General features: G+C 39.9%; 1 protein-coding gene across 1 annotated transcript; it reads left to right on the forward strand.

Annotated features, from left to right (window-relative positions):
• Nucleotides 1-2,067: 2,067 nt before the first annotated feature.
• LOC129260201 (uncharacterized) lies at nt 2,068-9,027 on the forward strand. Its single transcript, XM_064099423.1, has one exon. It carries the CDS (start codon nt 2,607-2,609, stop codon nt 3,720-3,722), a length of 1,116 nt encoding a protein of 371 aa, XP_063955493.1. The 5' UTR covers nt 2,068-2,606; the 3' UTR covers nt 3,723-9,027.
• The last annotated feature ends 472 nt before the right edge of the window (nt 9,028-9,499 follow it).

Below are 9,499 nucleotides of genomic sequence, written 5' to 3' on the forward strand. Positions count from 1 at the left end.
TTTTGTTGCTGGCTCGGATTTTTCTTTCTTCACAAATCGTACACATGTCCAAAATGTCACCATGACTTAAGGGTCAGGTTCACTCCAATGAAAATATAAATGTATAACAAATAGAGGAAAAACAATCCAAATAACGTTGGAAACTTTATCAAAAGTTCATGTACGATAAGAAAGTCGAGGTTTCACTTCATTTTATGATGGTATGACAGCAACTCTTGCTTGAATATCACCTTTCATCGGAAGAGCCAATCACAAAGCAGGATTTTCACTGTTGCCATGGTAGTTGCCATTCCCGCAAGACTTGTTTAGCAAAACAATATCTTATGAAATGGGGGTCCAGGGACCTGTCTTACAAAGAGTTGCGATTGATTGGATCAATCGTAACTATGGAAAGCCAGCAAATTCAATACATAAAATACATGTTTGTTAAAAAAAACTCTAGAAATTAATGTATATCCATAAATTCATTGATTTCTTGACAGTTACGTGTGTTCTCCTTTATTTACAAAGGACATTTTGCACATTTCCCGTGGAAAAAAATTATGACACTGATGGATTTCCATATAGTTACGATTGATTGGATCAATCGTAACTCTTTGTAAGACAGGGCCCAGATGTGTTTTGCATGTGAGGGAACTGATGATGCCTCACACTCAGTATTACTTTGTATGTTATTATTATGAAATATGATTTTTTTTTTTCATTTTGTCCTCAAAAAATTATGTAGAAAGTTGTTTAATATTGCTCGTGGAAAATGTAAAATTATAATCATTTATGATTTATTGTGAATTGGTTGAGGTCCTTTTTATAATGAAATCTATACTAGATATGTCATAGAATAAAGTAGATATTTCTTTAAAAAGAAAGTGTGAAGGTATGACGTCATTGACTCCCTCATTTAGATGATGATCAGGATGTGCATAATCGTTTTAAGAGCCGATAAAGTTTGTTTTAAAACATGATTTTTTTGGATGATTTATGGACAGGACTGGACCCCTCCTCCCTATCTACCACCGTAAAAATTCACCAATTACCAGTAGTAATAACAACAATAATACCAGTATGCCAATGAATTGTGGCTCTTGCACTCGAGACAGAGAGGGGAGAATCTCCACTCTCCTCCAGCAAAGATTATGAGTGTAAAAAACCCCAATGCGACGGCATGGAGGAATATTGAACGGCGCCCCCTAGTGTTGGCATTTTTTTATTATTATTATTTTCCTTTTCGCACTGAAGTAAAATGTGCGTTGGCGTTCCGTCGGAATGTGAACGAAAATCAGGAACGAATTGTGATAGATAACTTGCTATGCTGATTGCTAAACTGAACAAACAACAACGAGAGCACAAGGCAGAAGAAGGAGGAGGGAGAGGGACAGAGGAGGGGGTGGGGGCAGAACACTGATTTTTACGAAATCGTTACAGAAAGACACACACACAAAAAACGCCACAAAATAACGATTTCAAGAAAGAGAGGATGAAAACCACAATTACGTAATATCCCAAGGATATTTGATTGCCCTATTATTGTTTCTTTCAAAAAAAGAAAAGAAAGAAAAAGACACATTCGACAATGACAAGTCAGCTAACAACAGTATAGAAAGCATTCAAGTTATAACTTGACTAGATTTTTTTTTCAGAACAAAGCATCGCAGTAATTTTATGAAAGCACATAAGACGAGGGGGAAATGTTAAATATTGGACTGCTTTACGTTTTATGAACATTAAACTTATTTGGCGATATATTTTAAATTTTCAGGCTGTTTCAGATTGAAACTTTAAAAAGGGAAGAGAAAAAAAAATCATTATTTAAGCGTTAAAATGGGGGAGATGGTGTGTAAATCTTTTGATTAAAATGTCTATGCAATGTCTATTTTGTTTATATAGGCCTGTAAATGTATAATATGCATTTACCTCGAATATAATGAATTGTATGAAGCTACATTTCTGTACCGTGCTCAGTCAAGCTCTTTTAGGGCTGAGGGCGTGCGCATCACCTCAGTGCGCACCTGCCCGCAGACTTCGTACCTTTCTCTCAACACACACACTGCTCGCCCGCACAATAAAGACATCGTTCAGTCTCTTCGTGCGTCCAATCAGCTCGGACGCACTGCACTGACCAGGAGGAACGATAGTTGAGATACAGTTGTCAGATGCCAAACTAACGGAGTGCTTTATTTGATGTGCCAAATATATACTTTTATTGACAAAACGTTCTTGCGATTGTTTGCCGTAAATTTAACTTGTATTATGATTAATATACTGAGCTTTCTTTGTTGACTTATCGCTTAGTGATTCTCGTGGAATCTTGGATAAAACTCGCCCGACGTCGTCTGCTAGTGATTTTGTGCTCGGTGTTTTCCATCAGCATATATGCAAGGTTTTCGAACACATCACATCTCATTTCGTTTTAACCCACAGTTCGCAGTGTTGAATGTAAGTTATCAACACTTACTTCGCTCTCCGTTAATGAGGTTTCGTATCGTGTCAAAGTTCAGAATGACTTCATAAATCTACTCCTCCTCTCCCCGAACTGCAGTGATTTCCAAGGACCATTATATCAGGAATATAACCGACCATTTCTCGACAGGGAGGCGGTGATTTATACTATGGAATTTAGTCACCAGCGACATAACCCCAGCAATGTCGGTAGTGTATTGATCGAACCTCCAAGCAACCTCTCTCCCACGTCGATCCGCAGTCCTCGAAAGACGACACGATTTCACGGTGGGCGATGTATGACGTCGAGCACGCAAACCATGGATTGGCCACTGACCTACGATGAGTTAGATGACTCTTTCGGCATGTCCGTCAAAGATATAGAATATCTGGACTCGGACGAGAGTTCGTCGTCGGATTCGCCCGACAGCGAAGGCACGGCGACGTCCGCTGTATCGGCACTTGACGCGAAAACTCGTGTCTCGAGACCGAAGACGTTGGACCTTCGCCGAGAAGTACTGGTGTATCGCACAACCGGTCCAACTGTCCCAAGGGAGCACCTGAAGTTAAGGTCTACCAAAAGCCTAGAACCTACCCCAACAGGGCGAGATTCCTGTAAGATAAATGGAGCTATTAAATATAAGGAGGAACCCCCTTCAGGCCGAATGACCGCAACGGGGGCTGAATCTAGTCCAGCTTTGGTCACGAATTCGACGGCTCTGCAGCTTCCAAAACCCAAGCAAAAGCTACGAGCTGTGCGGTCACTGGATACCACACTCCTGCACAAAACTGACAACAGCGACCTGGGAAATGACTCCGACCATTCCGCCAAAGCTTCAGGGGATTCCTACAGTCCATCCCCTTCGACAAAGCGTCGATTTCCTTACCTTCAGAAGCTCGCCGCCAGCATGCGAGTTGGTGGGCATCACCACCATCAGCATCACCACAGCAGTAGCTCCACGGGGAGTTCACCGAGTCCCATCTGCGAGAGTCCCGATGGAGGTGTCTTTGACGACAGTCCCTTCTCCCCTTCCTCACCAAGTCACCTAACCTCTAAATCATCCACTGATAGTCTCACGTCCCCTTCTTCTCCTTCAGTAATGCACCGGATGAAGCTCCCCGGCTCGCCCAGTCAGAAACTCAACCCTAGGAAGCTATGGCGTGGCAAGGGACATCACCAACACCATCACGGCAAGCTCCAGGCTGGGCCTGTTCTCACCAATTCTTTCTGGGCCCCTGTGGTGAGTACCCTCTTCACGAATATCGTAAATGTGCATGCATGGTGAATGCCACAATCACACCGACGACCCCGACTCCAGACCGACCAAATCTATTTTTACGTTATTACCTATGACACACCATCGGTCGGTTTTGAGTCGGTTTCGTTTGTGTGACTGTGGCATCAGTGTGGTCTGGGCCCCGTCTTACAAAGAGTTTCAATCGATCCAATCAATCGCAACTTTATGGAAATCCAATGGTGTCATGATTTTTTTCTAGAGGAAATTTGCAAATGTCCTTTGTAAATAAAGGCGAACACACCAAAAACTTGTCAAAAACACGATGAATGTATGAATATACATCATATCTAGAAAAAACAATTTGAACACACATGTATTTTAGATGTGGGGCTTTGCTGGCTTTCCATAGTTGAGGTTGATCAGATCGATCGCAACTCTTTGTAAGACGGGGCCCTGTTGTTGATATTGTAAATGAGATGAAACGAATAATGACCAATGATCTGGGAAGCGTTTCATCAACATTTTTGTCCGACAAACTTGTCAGATCTGACAACTTTCCTTGATTCTGAATGGCAGGTAGTCACTGTTACTATGGTAATTGTCGGATAAAATGTCCGACAAGTCCTTTCATGAAACACTCCCTAGATTTTTTTTTTTCGTCACCACTCCACAAATCGGCAAACGGAAATTAAAGTAAATGTTCAACAAAGTCATCCTGGTAAATCGCGCAGTAACATTCGTTTCATTACCGTGCGGGAATGATTAAGTCCGAATAACAGCAGGCCATAAAATACAAATCATATACCGTCAGATTGTGTTGATGGTTAGGCTTATTAAATTCTAACAAATATTTTATAACTGAAGTTTGTGATATTCTGAATCTGAACGATAAGTATAGCATGTTTCAATTGCTGGATTAATCTGATCACGTTTTTCTACCCTCAAATACTTACTCGAACTTGAAAAAAAATGTTGTCCACAGTGGAATTAAACTGGCTATTACAGGAAATTGGGGGGGGGGAACAATTCCATTTGTCTAATTGAAATGTTGAAAAGAGAGCGGACTTATGTACTGATCGTTTGAATATTTCATATTTTCAGTTTGATGCCAAACTTTTTTTTTAAATCAATTACGTATTTCCAGATTACTATTAATATTTTCAATACCTGTCGCCAAAAGTGTCTCTAAATCCATTAAAATTAGCTTGTGGGCATGATAAACACCACAATATTGTCTACATTCAAATTTTCTGGGGGCTTAATTTTTGTTCTGCTGTTTTCTATCAATTTTCAATTTATCTATGATCCACGTTCTAAACCACAATCACAGTTTATATTAATAAGTGATCTATAGCTTAAGGCAAATTGAAGGCTGCATCACACCTATAGATACACCGCTGCGAATCGTTTATTTTTTATGTAAAAGATTTATCATTACTGCAGACAAGCACAAAATCCGGTAATTAAATTCGTTCGAGGTTTAGCCAATGAGAGATATCGAAATCGAAATTAAGACTGCGACATCATGAACCTACTTGTCTGGGGGAAATGGACGAAACGGTTCCTATAATCATAATATCCAAGCAGTCGTGCGATTGTCTACGATTCGAAACTGTTGGACTTTATTGAACTTTAAGACTAACTTTGCGTGAAATTCATATGCAACGCATTCAGAACCTGATTCCAGCACACTTGATTTGAAAATGAAACAGAATGCTGAAATCTTATGCTCCAGTCACACAAACGATATCGCCTCCATACCGATCAAAGCTTTTCGAATGGCATATCATCGGTCAGTGTTGGGTTGGGTTCGTTGGTGTTAGTTACTGTGTAGCATAATGCTATTACGATTTATTACCAAAATCGGATTTCGTGGATCGTTTAGTGTCATTCGGGATTAAGATAAGAATGGAAATGATCACATTAAGAGAATCAACGACTATAAATAACCTTGTAGAATTATCGGGTTTTGAATAATAACTTCTGAGTAGATTATAAACTCAGTGGACATCCAAAATGAATAGGCTATACCTTTCCCTGTAGGCCCTATAAACGCACCATTCTATACCTTGTCCAAATGGGGGAACTTACGGGTGTTTAAAATGACTGCCGAGTCTTCAAGCACCGTCCCCACATGTGTCGGTAACCGTGTGAGGTGTGATTACTGAAGCCAGATATTGTCCCGTTATCTCTGTCCATTGATTGCCGACACATCTTGTTGATGATATCGATTAGGGATTACCCTTGCTCCAATTGTAATGGGTGCTGGATGCACCTTTGGAGGAGGAAGAGGACTGAGGAGGAGGAGGCCATTGAGGGAGTTTTGGAGGAGTAATCGGTTCGGAGATCCAAGTGATCATGCAATCATTGGGAGTATAATGGTGCATGGAGAATGTCATAGAAGAGTTATGATGATTGCATACCACATTGGTGATTACCCCCCCCCCTCCCCCTGTCTCTCTCTCTCTCTCTCTGAATTAATGAAGTGGGGATAAAATGTGCCTTTTGAAGAGGGGGTATCGACGTAGTTGGGAGGGTTGACCATGTTGACCGCAAGGAAAGGAAAATATTTGGTATCGGTGATCGCAATAATCATATAGTAACTAGGATGTAATGCCCGAAACCGAGTCCCTAAGCGACCGATGGTATTTTGTAATAACGTAATAGCTTTTGTCGATCTGTGGCCCGTCTTACAAAGAGTTGCGATTGATCCGATCAATCACAACTGTGGATGGCCAGCAACGCCAACATCTAAAATAAACATTTTGTTCAAAATATTTTCTAGATATGATGTATATTCATACATTCATCGTTCTATTGAAGATTCAGTGTGATTTTTTTTTCCTGTAGAAAAAAAAACGGTATGGATGGATTTCCAGATAGTTGAGATTGATTGGATCAATCGTAACTCTTTGTATGACGGGGCCCAGGAGACGATTTTGCCGATGTGACTGAAGCAATAGGTGGTGCATGCGGTGTTAATTTAACACCAGTCCGGAATCTATATATGACCACACCAGTAAAGTGTCAAAACAGCACCGGTTTGGTTTTGGACTAATTCCAGACAGGCGTTTATACAACACCAATTAGTGTTAAAACAGCATCGATTTAATTTCAAGCCGATGTTGTTTCTCCACTTCTCTGGTGTGGTCATGGTATATAGATTCCGGACTGGTGTTAAATTAACACCGCAGTTTTTGCGGTCTTTGGTCACCATGGTTATCATAATCACTGGGGTGTAATTACCCCCATCTTCCAGCTACACTGGACGTGGGTTGGTGCCCCCGTTTGGGAATCCTTAAGACTAAGATGGGTGGGTGACCATTATAAGATATTAAGTAATCTTCGACTGGGACGTTACCAAGACAGTGCTGATCTCATACCAAATAGGCTCTTTTATTAATTGTTCATTTGACACGGTGTGAGCATAGACCCCACTGAGAAATCTTAGTAGGGTCCATGGTGTGGCTAATCTAGGCTTTTGGAGTTCATGAAATCGTGACAAAATGTCATTTTAATTGGACAGGACCTACTTAATTCTACTGATTCTCATTGTATTGGTATGTGGATCATGAGTCGAGTAAGTTGGATGCACTTTAAATGCGGACATGCTGGGACATCGCAAATGTGTGATCGAAGAAGAGTCATGTTGATGCATATCTTTGGGACCATTTCGGGTAAAGAGAGATAAAAACCTTTATCACGTAATGGTTGAGATGTGGGGAAGATTTAAGTAGTACGGGGATCGTTGTTGATAAGAGGTATGCAGTTACTTCGAACTCTAGAAATAATCGAATATCCTTTGATATCTTAGATTTCTTCAAAATGTTACATTTATCATAATTATGTACAATTGTGAAACGGAAATTAATAAGTCAAGTCAAATAAAAAAGTTCTAAAGAATTTCTTGACAGATCTAAATCATTTTTTACGACGGAAGTCACGCCAATAAAATATAAAAAAAATAGAGAAGAGAAGACCAGTCACAAGAGGATGTCTGGTGGCATTTACTGCTATATTGGGCATGCATAATATGATATGAACTACATTAAGAATTGTAGATGGTAAATCCCGTGTCTTCATCAAACTCATCAAACCAGGAAGCTGTGTCATTTCGCTTTATATTTTGAGCTTTCTTGTTTCATTTTTCTATTATGTCACCGAGCGAACATTGAACCCGATCAGTTCGGTGTCCTAAATTTCCATTTGATGTTTTCTCGTGCATGTCGCCATTAACCTTCTTATTTCATAATGCAATATTCTTTCTTTTGTCATCTATCCTTTTTTTTTCAAACTGATAGTAAGCATGGCGATCACATTGCAATGCGTTCTTTGATTGACAAAGGGTTACAATGCTTAACTTCAATTTGCATGTAACAAGATAGTGATTGTAGTACCCAGTCATTCCATTTAGATTTCATCATCTGATAAACGGCTATCTATTTTGTTGAATTCTCTGATAATTAGCAACTATAGTTTGTATATACCTGAAAAGGAGTAGTTGTGGAAACCAAATAAAATTCCGGGAGAATGAACCTGAAATATTGTTCAGATAAAATTATGCAAACCTTACATCATGAACAGAAATGAAAAAAAATGGCAAATACAGAGGAAGTGTCTCTTTCAGTTCATTAGAGATGATAGTAACGCTTTATTGTAACAAAAATGGTTTTCCTAAGTCATATCTCTTATACGGTTGTGTTGGGGCCCGGCGATATTAGTCATCACACTACTTTTTTCAAACTGACAATTTCAAACCCATTTCCATTTTGATGGGCAGCTATTAAGCTTTCTGGAATAAAGGAAGGCGGATTAGGCATTTCTATGAATTAATAGTGGACTTAGTTTTAATTACAGGAATCTAATACTAGGCATGCATTTTTAGTCTATATAAACTAAAGGTTCGCCATTTGTGTATGTGTGCATATTGATTGCCTCATAAACCAAGGCGTAGGGATTATGCAAAGGAAGAAGCATTACGCAGTCAGATTAGTCGAGGGAGATGTTTTCTACTTGCATTTTACAATACCTGGGCCCGTTTTCATGAATAGCAATAGTAAATTTGCCATCATGTTACGTACCATGGGAACCTTGATATCTACTGGCTGTTGAGCCACGTTACCATGGTTATTACCATAATGCAGGGTACATGGTCGAGAGCAGCTGGGCAAAGCGGGGAGGGGGGTAGACTGAATCAAAACTTGTCTTTTCTAATGATAAATATACTCCTACTCCCCCACAAAAATACAATTGATTATCCCTTGATCGATATTTGAAAGTACAATTAAAAAAAAATTATGTTTGCTCAGATCGGTCGCTCCGCTTTCTTGATATTCTTGAAAATTTACGCAGTTTCTGGCCCCTTCCCCTGGGAAAATAAAATTTGCTTACGTGGAGAGAATGGATGTATTAAAACAGAGCGTTGTGGCCCAGTGGATTAGTCTTCTGACTTTGAAACAGAGGATCGTGGGTTCGAATCTCAGCAATGGCGTAATTTCCTTCAGCAGGAAATTTATCCGCATTGTGCTGCACTCAACCCAGGTGAAGTGAATGCAGGGGCGTCGATCCATTTTTCAGATTGGGGGGCAAAATTATGAATCAACGTTCCAAAGGCGCTCGATCACACAAATTGAACAAACTCACCCCCCCCCCACACACACACACAGGTATATATATATTTATATGACTCATGAGAAAGAGACACATATCTCACCAACAAATTAATGCGAGCGCGAAGCGCGAGCTGAATATTTTTATATTCCAATCTAAAAAGCGGACATTTTGAGCACAATTTTAAACAAAGAACGAGTTGATATCTCAATCTT

This window comes from Lytechinus pictus, chromosome 5 (assembly GCF_037042905.1).
Source record: "Lytechinus pictus isolate F3 Inbred chromosome 5, Lp3.0, whole genome shotgun sequence".
In the NCBI taxonomy this organism is placed as follows: Eukaryota; Metazoa; Echinodermata; class Echinoidea; order Temnopleuroida; family Toxopneustidae; genus Lytechinus; species Lytechinus pictus.

Excerpts from the sequence above, each read along its gene's own strand:
- LOC129260201 (XM_064099423.1), top strand. The coding sequence starts at position 2,607 with ATGGAATTTAGTCACCAGCGACATAACCCCAGCAATGTCGGTAGTGTA.